The sequence below is a fragment of the Mytilus trossulus genome, chromosome 3 (assembly GCF_036588685.1).
Source record: "Mytilus trossulus isolate FHL-02 chromosome 3, PNRI_Mtr1.1.1.hap1, whole genome shotgun sequence".
NCBI classification, from domain to species: domain Eukaryota; kingdom Metazoa; phylum Mollusca; class Bivalvia; order Mytilida; family Mytilidae; genus Mytilus; species Mytilus trossulus.
Window position 1 is genome coordinate 93,121,484 of NC_086375.1, and position 23,137 is coordinate 93,144,620.

Below are 23,137 nucleotides of genomic sequence, written 5' to 3' on the forward strand. Positions count from 1 at the left end.
AGTATATAGTGGAGAAGGAATAAGAGGAACCAGTACATTTTCCAATATAAAAGAAACCATTAGCAATATAACATGCGAAAGGAATCTATGCTCAAATTCCATTTAAAATTTGAAATCAATAAATTAGAAAATAGTTTTAACCTACATACAGTAACCCTTTTATTTTAGAATGGCGTTGGTTCTTTATTGCTATATGCGTAAAGCTTAAAATTAAATAGAGAAAGAAATTCCTATTTGTGTAGCCTTGCAAAACTTACTAGTTTAGCGCCACATCTTATAAATCAGCCGTCATATGCAGACTTGAATTAAAAATTCAAGCTGTCTTCAACAACTTCTATTATTAAAACCCATATGTTGAAAATTACTACACATTTTTCGTCAAATAGGGATATCAGAGCAAAAATAGTAACGAGCTTTACGAGTTCTGACATCGGACTTGGACTTCTCTTGAACTTAATTTTAATGTCATATTGTTATGTGTTTACTTTTCTACATTGGCTAGAGGTATGGGTGACAGTTGAGATCTCATAAACATGTTTAACCCCGACGCAATTTTGCGCCTGTCCAAAGTCAAGAGCCTCTGGCCTTTGTTAGTCTTGTATGAGTATGATTTTTAATGTTAGTTTATTGTGTATAATTCGGAGTTAAGTACGACGTCCATTATTACTGTACTAGTATACATATTGTTTAAGGGGCCAGCTGATGGGTGCGAGAGTCACTACATTGAAGATGAAGATCCATTGGTGGCCTTCGGCTGTTGTCTGCTCTATGGTCGGGTTGTTGTCTCTTTGACACATTCCCTATTTCCTTTCTCAATTTTGATACGTTATATTGATACATGTATATGATCATATATTGTTTTGTATTCAAAGAAAAATTATTTTATTTTACAATTATAGTCTAACACAAACGGAAGTAGGTTAGGTCCAAATATGGAAATGATACACAATGAAGGAAGAAAATATAAAAAATATGAATTATTTACAGTACAAAATATTCACACTATTGTGACCAAACAATTAATTTTCCAAAATATAACAACAATGGCAACTTTTTCAAACTCTTTAATTAAAAATGTTCATTATAATTTATGACTGAATAATATGTATGTATTGTGTGCTCGTATGAATACTTTGTAAAATGCAACTAACAAAAGATATAAATATAAAGTATACATATTTTGCTAATCAAATCCCCTGGTTTCATTAGCAATTAACAACACAGGGAGGAACCTTAGCGTCATTGTTGTAGCGCTAAGGGACATTGTTCACAACCAGGAATGAAATAAAATATTTAAAGTTGAAAAAAAAAAAAAAAAAAAAAAAAATAATTTATGACTAGCAGAAGGTAATATGAAGAAAGATTTTGTACTTTCCAAATAAATATTGCCGAATGGCTTCGAGTGGGATTCCGTATTTTGGAACGATTCACAATGCGGGGTACTAGCTTTTTATTCACACACAAATCTGCAGTTCCATAAAATGAACATAAACAAATTAGTAAAGTCCAAATTCTTTTAATAAAGTCCGAATATAAAATATCAGTGTTACAAATTAGTTATTTCCGATGTAAACAAATATTTCGGACATGTAAATTCATAGCGAATTTTGAGATCATTATTAGTATTGAATAAATTAAATATACCTGCTACATGCGAAATGTACACAAAAGAGATTAATATAATTAGACAGTTTGAAATATAAAATATAGTACCAAAATAATGTGTGAAAGTAACATACTTAAGTAGTGTTAATGCACATATACATTGTGTCTTCATTTTCCTGTTAAGCTGTCATTCCATTTAATAGCTAAATAAGCTGAGTACAAGCAAACGACTCTATTCAAACATCCGAAACACAAACCACTCAATGACATATAGAATAAACAAAATCGAATAACTGTACGTCTTCAAAAACTCGATTTAAAATCCAGGTCGTTATGCTGATAGCTTTGGTGTGTGTGTTTAATTTTAGTGTTATGTCGTTGTTCTCCTCTTATATTTGATGCGTTTCCCTCGTTTTTAGTTTGTTACCCCGATTTTGTTTTTTGTCCATGGATTTATGAGTTTTGAACAGCGATATACTACTGTTGCCTTTATTCAGTTCATTGCATTGATTTGGCTTTACCTTTTGCCTTTTTTTAATATTATGATATCTTCAATATATGTGGCATCATGCATCACATGACCGATATACATTGTCGAAGCTGGTGTATAGTTAACTTTATTAACAAAACTTACTAAACTGATTGTTGATAGTGAACTGTTGTATTTTCTTATAAATGTTTGAAAATAAACGTATGTGCCAATTATCTGCAATGGTGTGAAGATATAAAACAAAGTTGAGTGTTTATTACTTAATAAAAGCCACACATACTATCGGGGGTTTAAGCAATTCTATTGTTTCTACAGTGACCTAGATGTACTCTATTGTGACCACTCTGACATTATAAGCAAACTGTTTAAACCAATTCAATAAACAAAAGTAATCATTAAATAGTTATCAACGGTACCAGGATTATAATTTAGTGCGCCAGACTTGCGTTTCGTTAAAATAAATATCAAAATCACTAAGGCAACTATGGTAATCGTTTGTATGTTTGACTATATCGGTGAGATCTTACTACAAACGAAACATTCCATCATACATTTTAAATGTGATGCATTGTAGTGGATATAATTTGTAAATAAAGAAGCAATCATAATTATTTGATCCTGTTCTCTTACAATACGTTAATCCAACATACCACATTGTACAAAAAGTATGTGCGCTCGGAAAATATTTTGACCATGTCATATAACTTGTGTGCTTGTTCGAAAAGCCTGTTTTCTAGTTTCGTTTACCACAATTGATTTTAAAAATAATATTAAAACACTTTTGAGTTAATTTACTTTTACTTTATTCCTATCAAACATGTCCTTTCATGGATTACTATTCGGTATTAATTTTGTTCAATGAGAAGGTCGTACAATCACATTAAGTGTGTACATCCTCATCATTTAGTCTTCAGTGAAAATTTATCTCATTAAAGGCACTCATGACTTATTTCCTTAAACCCAGCTCCAATCACTTAGTCTGTTCACTTATCGATTTCTTTCAGTAACATTTAAAAATTTACAATCGATCCTATCGTACTATGTCTGACAAGGTCTTAAAAAAGAGAATTCATGATCAATGTTTTTAATTTCATTTGGCTAATAGTTGTTGATATAAAAAAAAATATCCAGTCTAACTCTTCAGTATCGCAATTTAAATGATAATGCTTTTCTTTTATTTAGTATGAACATGTCTAATAATTTGTTTACGAGTAGTTTAGTTATAATGACAGTTTGATGCATAAAAATTGCATTTGATCTAGTAGATTCATATATTAACCTTTTTGATTGCTTTTGTCGGGTTATGTAATGTATTTCAGTTGTTTCCTGTAATTAGTTAATACTTCAGTTTTATCATGTATATCTTTTGTTTTTATTATGTATATAATTGTTTAGTCATTTTATAAGATTTACTGTTTGCAAAAGTATAAATTATTCTAAATAATAGGGATGTTCTGGTTCCTAACAGAAAACCCTGGCTGTTTTTGGCACAACTTTTTTGAACTGTTGGGCCTCGCTGCTTTTCAACTTTGTACTTGTTTCGGCTTTCAAATTTGTGTATCTGGGCGTCAATAGTAAGTCTTGTGTGGACAGCATGCACTTCTGGCGTATTAAAATTTTAAACTTGTTGCCGTGCCTTTTGTTAGCTGTTATTCGTGTGTTTCTTTGTCAAATGTGATCTTTTATTTATTTTATTGTAATGTAATGTTGTATTGTCATTTTAATGTTATATTTCACATGGCCATAAAAGAAGGGGAATTGGATTGCCACAAAACCAGGTTCAACCCATAACTTTTTCCTTTAAAAATGTCTTGTACCAAGTCAAGCATATAGCCATTGCTATATTATATTCGTTTCTCTGTGTGTTACATTTGAACGTTGTGTCTCCGTAGTGTCGTTTGTTTTCTCTTATTTTTGAGTGTTAGTTCACATTACTATAAGACGTGTCTCGTTGCTTATCTAACCCAAATTCGTGTATTTGATTTTGATGTTATATTTGTTATTCTCATAGGATTTTGTCTAATGTCTTAGTCCGTTTCTGTGTATGTTATATTTTATTGTTGTGTCGTTGTTCTCCTCTTATATTTAATGCGTTTCCCTCAGTTTTAGTTTGTTACCCCAATTTTATTTGATTTTTTTCCATGAATTTATGAGTTTTGAACATCGGTATACTACTGTTGTCTTTATTTTTTTTACATTCAACATTAATGAGTTATGAACAGCAGTATACAACTGTTGTCTTTATTTATTTGACATTCAACATTTTATTATTGGTCCTTGTAATATGGCCACTGCTTTCGATAGCAGCAGATTTTAAAGAGGTTTCTTATATTTTGTTGGTTGTAATATTGACAGAGTCCAAAAATTTAAATCAAAAAAATACTGAACTTAGAGGGAAATCGATTCAAATCAAAGTCCATAACCACACGGCAAAATCAAATAACAAAACGCATCAAAAACAAATGGCAAAGAACTGTCATATTCCTGACTTGGTACAGGCATTTTCAAATGTAGAAAATGATGGATTAGACCTGGTTCTATAGCGCTAACCCTCTCACTTCAACTGTTAATTGTATGCTACCTAGCTATAACATGGGTATCGTATTCAACATTTGGAAAATAAATTGTTTTGCTTCTTACATGTACTGATGATTATAGAGACTGAAGACCTTACACTATGCATTACTTCAGAAAGTTTGTTTTTAGATTGACATCCTGTATGCAAGTATTATCATCGGTAGTTTCTTCAATTATTTTTACATCGTTAGTTTTATAAATTCTCGTATATTAATGCCAATTGGATAAAAAAAAATATTTATGTGGGTAAATGGCGATACAGCGTTTCGAACATAGTGTTTGATCTGAAATGTGTTCCTCTGATCTGTCGTTTCTATAAAAAAAAATCGGAAGTCATTTAATCGCCTAAAGTCGAGAATCAGAAGACCGTGTCAATTCATAGAGAATTTATTTTCTTTATGAAAACTAAAACCAAACGAAATAGAATAAAAATTTCTCCCTAGAAAACAGTATTTATCAAAAAGAGCCATGAGAAAACCCGCCTTAAAACCCCTATGACAAAACTAACTTCCCTGATATAGTTAAGTTCAATTTGATGAGATTTCCTTGCACTGGATTATTTGTTATTCTTGTTTGATATTAAATTTGTATCTAATATTTTACATGACAGGGAAGTATATAACGAGAAGTTTAATTTTAACTCATAGAAACATGTACACTCTTAGTAGAAATAAAGGCTACATTTTCATAAGAAGATTTTTTTTAAAAGTTTTTTGAACTTCTGCATGAATAACGTATGCACAAATAAAAAATGTTTGGCACAACTTTTTAGAATTTTGGGTCCTAAATGCTCTTCAACTTTGTACTTATGTAGTTTTATTTCTATTTTGGTCAGAACGTCACTGATGAGTCTTATATTAACGAAACGCGCGTCTATCGTATTAAATCATACTCCTGGTACCTTTGATAACTATTGCTATAACTTTTACTCAAATGAACAGAATCAAAAGCATTACAAAATAATTTAATTTTGGATGTAACGCGTCTTCTTATTGGCTGATTTCGTTTTGTTTCTCAGCTCATAGACATAATTTAGTCATGTGAAAATTACGTCTTCAACATTTGTTCATGGTTTACCCCGGTTTTAAATGGAATTTAGAATTTTAAAAATAATAAGAAATAACTGCGTTATTCAGTGTGCAACACATTTTTTATGTTATTTCTTCATAGACAGAAATAAAGTGCTGATTATTTCCAGATTTGAATGGAATTTAAACCCATATCCGTAAAACAAAAGAAACTAGTCAAGGGAGAAGTTGAAGCAAAGTGGTTGGGAAATGGTAGATCTACCATGGCATATAGTATGCATAACATATTACAAAACAAGATAAATAATATTGTTCATTGCTTTATACAACGATACAAAGGCAAACTAATTTGTCATATATCAGTAATATTCAAGGTCCCTCTAAACATATATTCTATTTTCGGCATATAGTATGCATAACATATTACAAAACAAGAGAAATAATATTGTTCATTGCTTTATACAACGATACAAAGGCAAACTAATTTGTCATATATCAGTAATATTCAAGGTCCCTCTAAACATATATTCTATTTTCGATATCTCTTATTATAATTTGTGCTATAGTACTAAGTGTTACTAGAACGGAATGAATTTTACAAAACTTAGTACCAACAACATGTTACTTAACAATGCAAATGTTTTTTAATCATTTTATATATAAATTTTCTGAGTTGATCGATACGTCATGCACCTTTACTCGTATGCTATTAGTTCTAGAATATATTTATGTAAGACAGATAATCCTATTGTTTTTTTTTACTTAAATTCCCTTGTATATTTATAACTGTGTAATGTCCCTATTGGTTTTGCCTCTGCCAAGTCAGGAATATGACAATTGTTATCGAATCGTTTAATGTGTTTGGGCTTTTGATTTTTTCCTTTTGATTACAGTCTTTCCGTTTTGATTTTTCCTTAGAGTTCGGTATTTCTGTTATCTACTTATATATATATTTACAAATACTTCATGGTTTTAATAATCTAAAACATTGTAAGGGGTTATGTGAAATCCCTGAGCAGCTTTTTCAACCATATACATACAAAGGCTTTATTTGTAATTAGTTTCTGCTACTATACAACAACATGTTTGAGCTATTGCTTTAAACATGGACGCTTCTTTAACATGCATAACTTTTTGAATACAAGGAGAACAATTGAAAGGCATTTTAACAGTCACGAATCCAATTAACATGTTTAACCCCGCAACATTCTGTATGTATTGTCTGTCCCAAATCAGGTGCCTGTATTCAAGTGGTTGTCGTTTGTTGTTGTGTTTCATAAGCATTTTTCATTTTTGTACAGAAATAAGGGGGTCATTTTTTTCTTTGGTTTTACATTTGTCATTTCGAGGTCTTTTATAGCTGTCTTTGCGGTATGAGCTTTGTTCATTGATGAAGGTCGTACGGTGATCTTAAGTTGTTATTTTTTGTGTAATTTATACTTTTGTGAAAAGCTCTTTTTTGGCAATCCTTTGTTTGGCAGTACTGTACCAAGTCAGGTATATGGCCATTGTTATATCATAGTTCGTTTCTGTGGGTGACATTTTAATGTTGTGTTTCCGTTGTGCCGTTTGTTTTCTTTTATATTTAAGTGTGAATTCACATTACTATAAGACGTGCCACGGTACTTTTCTATCCCAAATTCATGTTTTTGGATTTGATGTTATATTTGTTATTCTCATCGGATTTTGTCTAATGCTATTTATAAAAAAGAAGATGCGATATGATTGCCAATGAGACAACTATCCACAAAAGACCAAAATGACACAAACATTAACAATTATTGGTCACCGTACGGTCTTCAACAATGATCAAAGCCCATACTGCATAGTCAGCTATAAAAGGCCCCGATAAGACAATGTAAAACAATTCAAACGAGAAAACTAATGGCCTTATTTATGTAAAAAAAATGAACGAAAAACAAATATGTAATACATAAATAAACGACAACCACTAAATAACAGGCTCCTGACTTGGGTCAGGCACATACATTCATACATAACGTGGCGGGGTTAAACATAATAGCGGGATCCCAACCCTCCCCTAACCTGGGACAAGGTATAACAGTACAACATAAGAACGAACTATACAAATCAGTTGAAAAAGGCTTAACTCATCAGATAGACAAAAAATACAAGTGGAAAAGATACTTTTTGGGGGGATCCTTTGTTTGGCAGTCCTGTACCAAGTCAGGAATATGGCCATTGTTATATTATAGTCCGTTTCTGTGTGTGTAACATTTTAATGTTGTGTCGTTGTCTCCTCTTATATTTAATACGTTTCCCTCAGTTTTAGGTTGTTACAGACCCCGATTTCGTTTTTTGTCCATCGATTTACGAGTTTTGAACAGCGGTATACTACTGTTGTCTTTATTTAATCTACCCATTTTCCTTTTGAAATGAAGATTACCAATTTTCCTACTTTTTTGGCAAAGCATAGTTTCGATGCAATCCTCTAGTTAACTGAAAAACATAGAAAACAGTTTTAATCAGGTCACAGTAACAAACCCTGCCCAGCAAGATGATTTACCTGCTTGACATAACGATATGATCAAAAAAGTAAAATCACAAAAATACTGAACTCAGAGGAAAATCAATTTGGAAAGTCCATAATCACATGGCAAAATAAAAAAACAAAACGCATCAAAAACGAATGGACAAGAACTGTCATATTCCTGACTTGGTACAGGCATTTTCAAATGTAGAAAATGGTGGAAAATGCTTGTAAACCAAAATAACATATTAAGTTATTTAAGATTTCCATAATTCCACAATGCAGTTTATAAAATCTTCAACTTTAAAAAAAGATATATTTCTATTCCTTTGGTTTTGTTCAAGAATGCAATTAATCAAAAACAAATTAGAAAATTAATTACGATTTGTACAAAAGTGCGGGAAATTTGGACTGATTTTGATATATTGAGTCCACACAACCGAGGACGTACTGCTAGCCACCTATTTAGGACATATCCTATGAACTTTTAAAATGTTTGGAGATTCACATTTTCCACTCGATGATAATTATCAATTCTGTTATGAAACCGAATGTTATCAGACCACCTAGCAATTATCCTCCACTGAAAAGATTGAAAAGTTGAAGGTCAATACTAATTTTCTCTATTTTTATTTATTTTTACAAGACTATAGAATGTTAATATTAGACAGTTTTAACAATATCTGTAGAACTGTTTGAATATATTAATTCCAATTTGCTAGTACACACTAGGTTTATGCTTTCAAAATTTCTGTGTTTTTTAATGAAAAAAGTAATTAGAAATAGCTACGCATTGTCAGTGAAAGACGACGTGTTTACTGAAAATGAATGACGATACATATCATTCATTTATGTTTTTATCATTTATCATAAATTGCAGTGAAACTTAATTATTCAATCCACCTTTTCAGTTAAGAAACATAAATAAAACTATCTATTCGAAGCGAAGAACGTGTTGAATGGGCGAAAAAGGCATATGCACTCTCATCAAAGAGAAAATATAGGCATACAAGACCATATTAAATGAGCGAAAATATGTAGAAAAACCAAAACCAAAAATACATGAATAATGAAAGTAATAGTATGAAGAAGAGAAAAAAATTTCCTAATAAAAACACAAACTAAATAAAGCGACATGTTTAGTTTTATCCAAAGAGATTTTCGTGAACTTTACAAATTATGTTATTGTAAAAACAAAGTTAGAGGTTAAAAGCGTAGTTTTACAATTGGTTTAATAGAAAATTTGAATCCACTATTGGGCATACATCATGAATTGGTGATTTATCAAATAAAATTATGTAAAATCTCAGTAAAATGAGAGGTTAATATTAACTCAGTAGAACTGGAAACTTACTCTTATTTCCATTCGATAAATCATTTTCGAATTTCCTAAAGATAGTTTTAAAAGCTATTTTAAGATACCAGTTTCCCTTTTATTATTGGAGATTTCCGTAAGTATACAATATAAATATTTAGAAAATGTACAAGTATGTCAATGTTTTAAAGTATATAAAAAGAAACAAACCGCAACACCATAAAATTACGGTAGACGATTTTAGCTTTTGAATAGAATGCAAACAGATATTCATAGCAATGCATGGCAGAGCATTGAACAGTCGGCACTCAGGATTCATATTCCTGTCCAGTTACAAGAAAATCAAAACCGTAACAAACATTTTTCTTTAATAGAATGTTCATATAGATCTACTAGAACATGTATATTAATAATATTTTGCATTGTGTCGTCATTCCTGTTTCTTGGAATCTTAGGATATAGCGTAGTCGTTTTCATTCAAATGTATGAATTTTCATTGAAAATTAAACAAGTCACTGACAATGGTTCGTGGAGATATAAGTTTTTAGATGAAACAAGTCTGTGTTTTTCTTTACGACGAGAAGATGTGCACCATTCTGATTGTGGTAAATATTTGTACCATGATATATCGGATCGTCATAGTTTTACCTGTTGTCTAAGAGATTCTAGCCAATATGCATTGCTGTATGGAATGGTGAGAAGTTAATTATGTAAAAACTTTACTACACAATCCTTATATACAATCGAAAAGAAATGATATAAAATTAGTACATTTAATAAACTATGCTATCCTAACACATTACACATATATAATTTCATATAGGAAGATGTGGTATGAGTGACAATGAGACAACTCTCCATCCAAGTCATAGTTTATATAAAAGTAAACCATTATAGGTCAATGTATGGTCTTCAACACGGAGCCTCGAAACACATAAAACAGCAAGTTATAAAGGGTCCAACAAATTAATAGTGTAAAACCATTCAAACAGTAAAACGAACAGTCTAATCTATATAAAAAAAAAACGAGAAATACTTATGAACCACAAAAACACAGACTGCAACAACTGAACATAAGATAACGCTATACTACTGAAATTAACCAAAAGTCATGCGTTTCTTTTACGTTTGGATTCCTACTGAAAAACTACTGAAAACTGATGAACTTTATAAAGCATTAGCTGAATTTTAACTAACAAAATATGGCTTCGAACTCAAAGAATTTATATAACCATTGATGTACAACGGAAAGATTTTTCTACAAATTTATAGTCCCCTTTATAGTATGCATGTCAAATACAATACTAGTGTTGGCCTTTTGGCAACATTTTTTTTTTAAAAGAACTCCAATTTGCTATCATTAATTGCGAACATTATTGTGAACTCATTTACGTTTGCTCGTGTTGTTTTTAGTTCTAAAATTCATGTATTTTTAAAATGCAGCTAAACAATGATGTAGTGTACGGTCCATTTATTTTACCACCATAATTTTAAAATACTAGTAGATTCTAATATACATTAGAATTACTGTTGTATATTTTGTACCTGTTTGATGTAGTATACATGAATAGTACTTCTTTTTTCACTTTAATTGTATGGGCAATTTTACTGAAATTTAAAAATTCTGAATTAGCACGAACAATGTTTTTATCTTTAATGAGCAACAAATTAAAATATTGCTGTACGCGTTTAACGTATACACCCAAATCTTCTTTCTCCTTTTTTTATTTATAATGGTGATAAAAACTAACAATAACGAGACAAAAAAAAGTGAACAGTATATTCCAGAAAGAAACTATAGTAAATAATTAGAAATAAGGATGTAGTAACATAACCCATGATGAATGGAAAGCATTTCAAATATTGTAGTAGAACGCCTACTGAGTCCGATAACTTTGCCGTATCAGCTAGATCACCATTTGTTTTCTTTTTAATATGCAACTTAGCAAAACGTATAATATACATGTATGTATATGGTATACAAATGTCCGATGAGTAATTTTTTTCACAGAAAAAATACAATAATTGTAACGAGGAAGTTATAAAGTTTTTTTTTACATTGTTTTTGCAGTTATTACGAGAACAAACGAGGCGATCATCCGGAGTGGAAAACACAGCATGTACTCATGGAAGTGAAAAAATAGAATCCACAGAAATAGGTAATGCTTCATCAAGTATATAATTTAAAGATATCCAAAGACAAATTAAAACTGAATATTAAGTCTATACTTATATTTATCTCATTTTTGTGATCGTCCTTCATTCTCCATAGAACTCAAAAAATATATTAGTTAAGAAGTTGGCCAGAGTAATTATAATCTTCTTAATGTTTTAATCTGGTTATAAACTGATTGTTACGTAATAATCTTTTAAAGTCAATTTATTGAAAAAAACAAACCACATCCATTTTTTTTATTTTTTTAGTTTCATTTTATATTTTGTAAGCGGTAAACGTAGAAACGCCTAACAAAAACAGCTAAAGCATTGGCACACAGGATATGAAAAAAATTGCAAAATTAAAAAAAAAAAAAAAAGAGACTTTTCATTGCTGATATTTCTGTCGTCAATTTGGATATTACCTTATGAGTCAGTTGATACGGATTGATGCTTGCTGCGTTAAATACCCATGGGTTGTCTTGGGCTGTCCTCTGTTCTTTGGTCGGGTTGTTAACTCTTTGTCACATTCGCTCATGTCATTGTTTATTCTAATCAAGAACTTCCGCCGTTCTGCGTCTATTGCGGTTTCTTCCACATTATATGTCGTTTAATTCATTGATATTTAGTCGTGAGCAATTCTTGTCAATGTTAACAAGAAACAAGAGATGATTGTCCATTCGAATAGGTACCAGAATTCCTGCATTTTTCGTAGCTTAATTTACGGCTTATTCGTTGACGTTTTTTTACATGTTTGAACGGACAATTTACTAGAATGTAGAAAGTAATATTCATTATATTTATATTCAATTTCTTAAATGTATTTTTTTCTAAATTGTTTCCCTTTTTTTTTTACATTCCCTAACCGATTGCGAAAAAAATTGTTCTCCTTACTATTGAAAAAAAATGTTCTAGGCAAATGATTGGTCGATAATTAATTATGACGTTGCATGTCGATTTCTTCTGTATTTCTTATTGTGACGTCATTACAAAGGCCACATGACGTCACATATAAAGAACACGCATTCTACAAATATTTAATAAGGAAGGATAAAATCATTGGAGAAACTGATTCAAACACTGGAACTCGTGTATAACAGCATCTTCCACATTTTCTCGCTTTAATTGTTTTGATTGGAGAAATATCTACATATGTCTCTATTGTGAAATCCATTGGTCAGAAGAGTTGATAATAAAATTCGAAGTTATAAAATGATCGATTTGTAATATATTTCAGCTATTTGTGTACAAGAAAAAGAAGTTATTTAATTTTGTCATGTATTAATTTTTTTCTTCTTTATAGATATCATTCCTTGGTTACCGGTTAAATCGTGTCAATTTAATGGCCAGAATACACCAACTCATAGGATACAAATATCAGACAGTAATATATATTATATCTATTTATCGGTATCGCTGCGATTTAAAGAAACATACCAAGAACTTCCTTACAACCAAATACGCATTACTCTAATCCAGAGTACAACTAATTCTACATTTAGTAATACCAAAGAGAAGAAACTTATAAGCAAAGTAGTAAAAGTTCCAAAAGAAAGATATAGTTTTGAAAATATATTTATACATGGAGAATTTAGATTGAATCCAGGAGATAGTTTATATGTTAATATTCATAATAAAAAGTACTTGAATACACATTATTCTTATATTGGTATAATGAAAATTTAATTTATTATTACATTTTTATTAATTCAAATTACAATTATTCTTATATAAAATTGAGAATAGAAATAAGTTTAATCAATGAGTTTTATAGTAGATCTACTTTAAAAATCCATGGTTTAATACAAATTTAACTAAATAGTTTATTGGTTTATTTACATGAAGATACTTGACTATAACGTTCGAAAATAGTTTATATGTAGAATAATAATTGTTATAAAATTATATTGAAATAAACATATGAACATTAAAAAACTTTTGTTTATAGTTCTTTCAGATTTAACGCTTCGTTTTTAAACACAATCCAAAACACTGTCGATGATGATGTTACTGGTGCATGTTCATGTACTTGCACTTCATGTATTTTGAAAATACTTTTTTAATAATTAGATCAAATGTTTGATTTTTAAAGTAAGAAAAAAGGAAAATCACAAAAGTACTGAACTTCGAAAATATTCAAAATGAAATGGCAAAATTAAATGATAAAACACATTAAACGAATGGATAATAACTGTCATATTCCTGACTTGGTCCAGGCATTTTCAAATGAAGAAAATTGTGGTTTGAGAACCTGGTTTTATAGTGCAAAACCCTCTCACGTGTATGACAGTCGTATAGAGTTCCATTATATTTACAGAGATGCGTGAACAAACAGACATGATAGGTAAAATAGTCAAAATATGGCCACAACAGACATCACTGTGTCACAATCTCAAAATAAACATAACAAAAAACACAAAAAGCATCTATCAAATTTAAAAATCACATTTAATGCTTAGCGTGTGTGACGTCAGAAAAGGTAAACGTCACATACAAAGAAATATAAAGTAATTTTGTCATTCCAAGTATTTTCAAAAGAACTATTATTTCACATGAGGAATGGTGGTATACAGGGTTAAAACATCAAAAGTTATGTTAGAACTAATTTCAGAAACAGACCGAGATTGAAAATTATCCAAAAACTCGTAAGCTTAACCTTCAAGCTGCCAGGAAAACACGGGTTTCTCCGACGTTATTGGCCGTTCAATCTACCAACGGCCAATAACGGTGTGAGGAGTTCGTCAAACCAGATGGCATCCAGTTGAACTAATTTAAAACCTAATGGTTAAAGTATAAAGGCAGTTCTTTTCGTGTAATCTTCCAATAATTATATTGGTAATACCCGGACTTCATGTCGACTACGGAGAAACCCGTGTTTTCCTGGCATCTTGAAGGTTAAGCTTACGATAATTAAATAACATGGTTGGGACCCCCCTTTGAAAATGGCTGGATCCGCCCCTGAGAAGCATTATAGAAAAATCTATAAGCTTTAACTCAAAATAAGGATCATTTTATTTTTAAAGGGCAGGCACAGATCCAGAGGGGGGTTCAAGGGATTGGAACCCCCCTTTTTTTGGATTATCAATGCATTTGAATGGGGACATGTAATTGGACCCCCCACCCCTTTCCCCTTTTGTCCTGGGTTAGAATCCCACCCCACCCCTTTTTAAAATGACTGGATCCACCCCTTAAGGGTCTATAATTAAGTTTGACAACATCAGACATACTACTTTAACAAAAATAAATGCCACATTTCATCCAATTTCATGATTTAATTTCATCTCTTACTTGCTATTTCATCCATAATATTTAAAGAAATATAAATTTGAGAGTAGTATGATTTTAATTTGCAAGTTATTAACTATCCAAACTAGAGACCTAATCATGCTAATAGAGTAGATATACTTGACTAATTTAAATCAAACTTGGGGTGACTGGGAACAAAGATTTAAGGGAATAGATGCCAGTTTACCTACAATGACCTATAGTTTCATAACAATAGCATACATTAATAAAGACTACATGGTCACTCTTATGTTTAAATTTTGGGTGTTCATTTTTTAATGTTTAAAGCTAACAATTTCAACTACATACAAGTATCAAGATTTGATCCTACATTATTTGAATATTGAAAAAAAATAGCTTTTTAAATTTGGATCTAACGTTATATATAATTGTGTATGTCACATGGGTGTATTTTAATGTAAAGCATCTGAAAAATCATTAGCCGTCTCATATTAATTTCAGTTCTTCAAAAGGCAAATTTATATGAGCTTATGCTGAAAATAGAGATTTCTTATTAAGGAGAAATCCCTGCCCCCCTTTTTGTGTGAAAAATTTTGTTGATTACAGAAACATGACTGAGGCAACCATCCCCCATCTGACCCCCCCCCCCCCTCCAAATAATTATGACGTCTTGAAAGGCTATTATATTTTTTTTCTACGTCGCGATCGATGTTAGGCGTCAAAGAAAAAAAATATAATAGCCTTTCAAGACGTCATAATTATTTGGACTACCCCCCCCCCCCCCCCCCCCTAATCACTCAGGTCATTGGTGAAGAGTTGTCACACAAAATAAATGATACCAAATGTTCATATGAATATGTTTATATGTTTTTAGCTAGTGTAAGTCAGTCAGGAGAGGAGGCAACCATTTGATATGTAGGGTGAAAAATGTGATTAATCTTGTTTGGTAAACTTGTGCTATAAATAAAAATTACCAATCCATTAAAAAATCCGTGAGCCCAATCTCATCCAATGAAATAGATTATTGTCTGTTTTCGAAGTTATATGGAAGTAAGTTAGTAGTCCAGATAAATATGACGCATTGCAAGGCATTTTTTTCTGAGGAGAAGTGTAGAATGGGGGAATGGAACCAATAAATTGATCAGATCCGAAATGCCCTTCCCAGTGAAGGAGCACCTATTATTTTGTAGGTAATTATTATTAGTGTCGGTGGTCTCACAAGTAAATCAGAGTGAATATTGCATGCACATTAAAATTAGCAGAGAAGAGACAATTATCAACTTGTGTTTAATAATTTTTTCGCAGTTATTTACGGTAAATCAGCTATATAGACATAGGAAGATGTGGTGTATGTATATATAACACAAAACAGGTGTTCGGTTCTAGTACTATATAGTGGCTATAGTATATGACTTTTAAATAACAATTATCAATTATATCTGTATTCTGTGGCGGGTCGAAGGGGATGGAATCCGGGATTGGACTCCCCTAGCTTTTTGTGAGCAATCATTGCATAAATGATAATCTCGGGAATCCTCTCAAGTTCCTACAGAAAAAAGGGAGAAGGTTTGGATCCATTAAAACGTTTAATCCCGCTGCAAATGTTTGCACCTGTCCTAAGTCAGGAATCTGATGTACAGTAGTTGTCGTTTGTTTATGTTATATATACGTGTTTCTCGTTTCTCGTTTTGTTTATATAGATTAGACCGTTGGTTTCCCGTTTGAATGGTTTTACACTAGTAATTTTGGGGCCCTTTATAGCTTGTTGTTCGGTGTGAGCCAAGGCTCCGTGTTGAAGGCCGTACTTTAACCTATAGTGGTTTAATTTTTAAATTGTTATTTGGATGGAGAGTTGTCTCATTGGCACTCACACCACATCTTCCTATATCTATATACAAGGTGATAGGACGTTCCGTTGGAATAGGTTACCTGTGCATCAGGAAAAGTTTTAATATAAGAACCTTAAATATATGTGAACAGGTCGGTAAAAATTCTCTTTTGACACATAGGTAGTGCACTGTTGCATTGAACACCAATCAAAACGCTAACAATATGTGAAAAGATAACGTTTTAACCTACACAATATATGAATAAGGTATACACTTTTGAAATCTAAATTATATGAAAAGGGTGAGGTAACAGAAACCCAGCGGCAATGAAACCCCTTATTGAATGGAGACATGTAGTTGGAACCCCCTTTATCATGACTAGATCCGCCCATGATTTTTACATGTAAATCAAGCCTCGGGTATTTGTTGGCATAACGGTAACCACGAAAGGGGGAGGGCTAATTAAAAGCACGAGGAATTATAAATATACAATTCAACAGGGGTAGAGTGCATGGAGGAATTGGAATTAAAATTGTCTCTTCACGATAATCGAAAAAAGTATCTTGCACGTTATTTTCATCATCTTGTCTGAAACACTCTGAATAATGAGCTTTAAGGCGAAAACAAGGCATGTGAAATACTATAATAACATACACTTCTTTTTTTATACGTTGTATGGACAAACCCATAAATCCCTCAAACAATTTGCTTGATTCATGTCATATCAAATAAATTACAGCGCGGAAAGGTATAAACTTTAATTTAATATCAAACCTAAATTTTTGTTATATTTTTCAATAAATTTAAAAATCTTAATTAGGCATTCGTGAGTTCCATTTCATGAGACCTACACAGATGTCTATAAAACAAATTAAAAATTATAAATACAGTTTTTCAATTCTTTCCGGCATAGATTAAAAAAATATGTATATAATCTTTATACGAGTTTGGTTGAATTATTTCACTTCATTATAATGATAAATCTTTTAGTTCTTAAATTTTTGATTAAAAATGAATTTATCATTTTGATATCTAACGATGAACTTTTTAAATTGAAGTGACATGGTCAGTAACCTAATTAGTTGCATGGCTGATTACCATCTTACAGGTGACCTAGTAATTTTCCATATGACAGTAGCGTGTGCCCTCGGGGTTATATCGGGGTGTGTATAACTTATTTTTTGGGGAACATCCTGTCCACGTGTAGTACTTAGCATATATTGCAACAGATGACATTAAACAAATTTTCTTTGTAGCATCGGAGGCAATTTCATGTTCGCCGACCACACAAAATATTTCACAAAAAAAGATATGATAAAATCAAAAGAAAAATATAAAGAAATATTAACAAATAAAGGTGAAATTGAGTAAACGGGGATTCGTGTTTTTATGAGCTTATTTTCAGAATGTAGGACAGAAAGTCACAGGACAAAAAGTCACAGACAAAAAGTCACGGACAAAAAGTCACAGGACAAAAAGTCACAATTTAGTTTTTAGAATATTTTTCTTTAAGCAAGAAAAAATAATTTAAAAAATAAAAGTTTTGTTTTTTTCTTGAAGTGTTAAACTTAAAGCAACTTTGTAATTGAAAATTATTCAATAAATATCAATAATGATGAAATAATTGTTATGAAAACAAGATGTCATCATGACATGGTACTTAAATGGCTTCATGGTGCCAAGAAATATCATTTTTGAATGATTAAAATTTACTATTTTTTTATTTAACAAAGCTTATGAACAATGTCCTACACTTCAAAATGAATAGATGTAATATAAAGATAATATTTCAAGATCTTTCTTTTATATATTCAAACAATTGACGAAGGATTAATTGTGACTTTTTGTCCTGTGACTTTTTGTCCTATCTAATTTGTGACTTTATGTCCTGTGACTTTTTGTCCTGTGACTTTCTGTCCGTTTACCTATTTTCAGTGGACAACAATAAATGGAAGTTTTTAACGACCTTGTGTGACCTACAGTTGTTGATGTTTGTGTCATTTTGGTCTGTTGTGGATAGTTGTCTCATTGGCAATCATACCACATCTTTTTTTTAATATTGACTGGTTATATACATGATATAATATATATAGCCCTTGCACGGTCGGTCCAGTGGACATATTTCATACTAGATAACTTATACAGTAATTCTTTTTATATATATGACAATAATTGTCCGATCTGATACACGTACCTATAATGTACAGAATTTTGAACAGCTTCAAATATATGGGGTCCGTAGAAACACCGCAAAGAACCTCCTTAGTGCACTAAGAACAAAAATGTGCACTAATGACCTGATGGAATGATACAACTGTCACAAAGGATATGGCATATATATAGAAATAGACTTTGTAAAAGGAGAAGGTCCGGTAAGACACCTTTTAGGCCCCAAAATATAGCAGCTTTACAAAATTGTTAAAAGTAAACTTTTACTTATTTTTTGGACAGTAGAATGCTTCAGCTTCATAAATATGGGCTTTTTTTGACAATACATGCATGGCACATATATCGGGTACTGGCACCATAAAGTCATGCTAAATGGCAAAAACCATCTGAAAAGTGACATTTTCCGGCATATTTGCTGGATTTTTCATATTTGAGCTTGAATCGGATCGTTTTTAATGACAAAATCAGTGAAAATCTTCCACATACACTAATAGATCAAATAAAATAGACACTTAAGTGTTTCAAAAGTGGTCAAAATCTTTCGTCAGATGAACCTGAAATTTGAGGCCAAAATCGGTCCTAACCGGACCTACGGTCCTTTCATAATTTTAAATTATATCTTTTCTATAATGTTTTCTCGACACGTACCTCAAAAAGTTGATTGTCACCTTTAGTATAATCGGTAGAAATTCATGTTCGCTCAACCTTGAACTATGAATAATCTGCTAGTATACTGATTAAACATGTACTAGTATATGGTATTTCAAATTGTTCTCTATTTTTTTTCATTTGTTTGTTTCTGTCGTATTTATTCTGTCTGCTATATTTTTTACTTCTAAAGTAATACCGTATTTTCAACTCTTTTCAGTTTGGGATTTTTTCATCCTTTTAATTTTATAAAGACAAATAATTGTGAACACTTCACGGAAAAGTGAGGATTGATATTTGGTTGCCAATACTTCATTCATTTTTCTAATGTCAGGAACTATGCCATTTATCAATATTTCGATTAAATAATTAAACTTATAGAATTATATATATATATATACACTTAAAAGTTTATTTAGAGTAACCATATGCCGGATGAACAAAAAGTGTGCCATTTATTGAAAAACATATGGTTTGGTATAACAAGAAAACTTCTCTAGTGTTCTAAACATTTCTCACATAACCCCTCCCTCCAAACCCCCACTTCAAGCTCTGGATCCGCGCTTGCCCATAGTGCTTATTACATTATAAAATAAAATGGTATTCGTCTTCAATTGTTGAAATAAAGATGAATTGTTAAAAAAAAAGCATTGACACCAGTTTAAAGTTATCGTTCATAGAAGACAGTTATGATTTATTCTATAATTCTCTTTTTAAAACGTCAAATAATTTTACCTCTTGGAGTTTTTCTATATTACTTCTGTAATCGGATTTTGAAGAACCCCATGGACACCACATACTCTCAAATGTCTTTCAAGGAATAATGATAGTATGTAAACTCTTGTGTTGTTAGTAAGGAAATAAAATATCAAAAGCATTTGTTTCTCAATTTGTATATTAATAATAGAGTTTGTTAATTAAAAAAAGAGTTGCTTAGCAATTTCCTTAAAAACTAAATATATATAACAAAGGCAAAGTTTTAAAACACAAAATTTATTTTTTATTTTTCTTTCATAAACTTGAAATTATACCACGCTAAACCGTTAGGTTAACAACCATTGATTAATCAATAAGTAACGATCAAAAGACAATTGTTTATTGGATTAGGTTGATTGAACCAGAGACATATATACACAGAGATTGGCAACTGTAACAGTGGTCAACGAAATCTAATCCACGTCACGCATCTCACGAGACTTTAACGAGATCGCCATATTGATTCTATCACGACAAGTACACCACCACGCTTCGATTTTTATTTCACATCAAGCATTTCAAAACAGCATAATGTAAGTATATATTTCAATTTCTACTATGAATTACCCTGTTTTATTCAGTTTGCAGTAGTTATTATTTAAAATATTGAGACGATTAACGTTTTATTGCAGTATTTAATAATGGTAAAAACTGGGCCGAGATGCACGGAAAATTTTTAGCACGGTCGTAATTTTTATCAAAACATTTTCATTTGAAGAGGAATAAAACAAATTATGTGATGAATTACTTTCCCCAGACATATTGAATTTGCATGTAGAGGTTGTTTTTATCATATTTTCACCCACTTTGATGCAATTTACAATTAAAAATCAGTATTATAGCTGACAGCCATGTTTATTTTCTTTAATATCAAGACAGACCCCTGTCCATGACTACAGTTTAAAACTTTTCCATCTTCAGAGAATTATTGTTCCCAGCACATTATTTTTTTTCCTATGAAATACTGAATTTGCATATGGAGGTTGTTTTTATCATATTTTCACCCACTTTGATGTAATTTACAATTAAAAATCAGTATTATAGCTGACTGCCATGGTAACTTTCTTTAATATCAAGACAGACCCCTGTCCATGGCTACAGTTTAAAACTTTTCCATCTTCAGAGAATAATTGTTCCTAGCTCATTTTTTTTTTCCTATGACATACTGAATTTGCATATGGAGGTTGTTTTTATCATATTTTCACCCACTTTGATGTAATTTACAATTAAAAATCAGTATTATAGCTGACTGCCATGTTAACTTTCTTTAATATCAAGACAGACCCCTGTCCATGGCTACAGTTTAAAACTTTTCCATCTTCAGAGAATAATTGTTCCTAGCTCATTTTTTTTTCCTATGACATACTGAATTTGCATATGGAGGTTGTTTTTATCATATTTTCATCCACTTTGATGTAATTTACAATTAAAAATCAGTATTATAGCTGACGGCCATGTTAATTTTCTTTAATATCCATGGCTACAGTTTAACATCTTCAGAGAATAATTGTTCCTAGCTCATTATTTTTTTCCCTATGACATACTGAATTTGCATAAAGAGGTTTTTTTATCATATTTTCACCCACTTTGAATTAATTTCTGAATTTACAGTAGACTTTTCCATTTTCAGAGAATTATTGTACCCAGCACATGCATTTCTTTCCTATCATGACAAACTGGATTTGTGTATAGAGGTTTTTTTTTCATTATTTCCACCACTTTGATGACATTTACAATTTTATATATTTTTACATTCAGTATCTGACAGCTTTCTCTTTTTTAACAGGGTCCTGCTTGCTATAAAAGGACAAAGATGTTGATCAAATTTACCTGTCAGTGCAGCATACAAGAGATATAATATCATACATGGGCTGAATGTAGGACTCCCCAAGTCTTTCTGATTGAAAATAAGACTTCCTGGCAAACAGGAACAACTAGTGATGACTTTTTCCAAAAGTGACGGCACAGTCATGTTGTGGACTGATTACTACTATCAATGTGATACTTAAAACTAACAATGGTTATGTAAGAGAGAAAAGTACATGTGCTTATCCTGACTGTAAAATGGATAAAAAAGCAAATATATATCTTGTGTTCAACTTCATTAGTCTTATTTATGTTAACAAAATTTACATAGTTTTTACAAGAAACCATACATGTAGATGTATAACAATATGATGTAGTATGATTGCTAATGAGACAAGGATTTACATGTATGACTATCATTAGAAGGCCACTCTGTTCACAAATTCCTTCCTCTTCATGGAAAGTAACATATGTAATTGTTTACATAAAATGACAAAATGTGTAGGAAAAGAAGCAAGAAATGTTCACTCTACTTCTGTACACTAGTCGCTTACATTGGTCACCATCTATGTTTGTTTCAGTCCTTTAAAAAAATGTCAATGGTGCTTATTTATATTTATCTGTTGTGCTGTGTTGTTTCAGTTTTACATGTCCTCATTCTGTGATCACTATTTCACCTCTCCTGTTTTGAAAAAATGTTTATGCTAATATTTTCTGCAATAAGTTGAAAAGGCACAGATGCTATGACTAAACAGAAATGTGAGGTATATGTCAATGAGACAACAACCCAACGACAACAATATTCTTTGCACATTTATGAATGTTTAAAAATTCTTGTGAAGGTCAAAAGCACATAACGTGTACTTATATTATATCCATGACCTGGTACATGTATGTACCTATTGATGCATTCCGTCCTAACTGACACAAGTTGTGGGAAGAGACCAAGCAGTTGATATGCTTATAAAAATCTGATATTAAAATGAATTCCTGTATAACAAATTCCGGGAATGAGACTTTTAT

The 23,137-nt window shown here is 31.2% G+C and overlaps 1 protein-coding gene across 1 annotated transcript; it reads left to right on the top strand.

Annotated features, from left to right (window-relative positions):
• Positions 1 to 9,715: 9,715 nt before the first annotated feature.
• LOC134711157 (uncharacterized) lies at positions 9,716 to 13,346 on the top strand. Its single transcript, XM_063571602.1, has 3 exons — positions 9,716 to 10,200; positions 11,578 to 11,665; positions 12,964 to 13,346. The coding sequence occupies exons 1-3, from the start codon at positions 9,763 to 9,765 to the stop codon at positions 13,344 to 13,346; spliced, it is 909 nt and encodes a 302-aa protein (XP_063427672.1). The 5' UTR covers positions 9,716 to 9,762.
• Positions 13,347 to 23,137: the final 9,791 nt, after the last annotated feature.

What these genes read in the sequence shown, in the direction of transcription:
- LOC134711157 (XM_063571602.1), top strand. Translation starts at nt 9,763, where the DNA reads ATGCAAACAGATATTCATAGCAATGCATGGCAGAGCATTGAACAGTCG. An exon ending in ATGCATTGCTGTATGGAATG is followed by an intron (nt 10,201 to 11,577) that starts GTGAGAAGTTAA and finishes TTGTTTTTGCAG; the next exon opens with TTATTACGAGAACAAACGAG. An exon ending in AATAGAATCCACAGAAATAG is followed by an intron (nt 11,666 to 12,963) that starts GTAATGCTTCAT and finishes TCTTCTTTATAG; the next exon opens with ATATCATTCCTTGGTTACCG.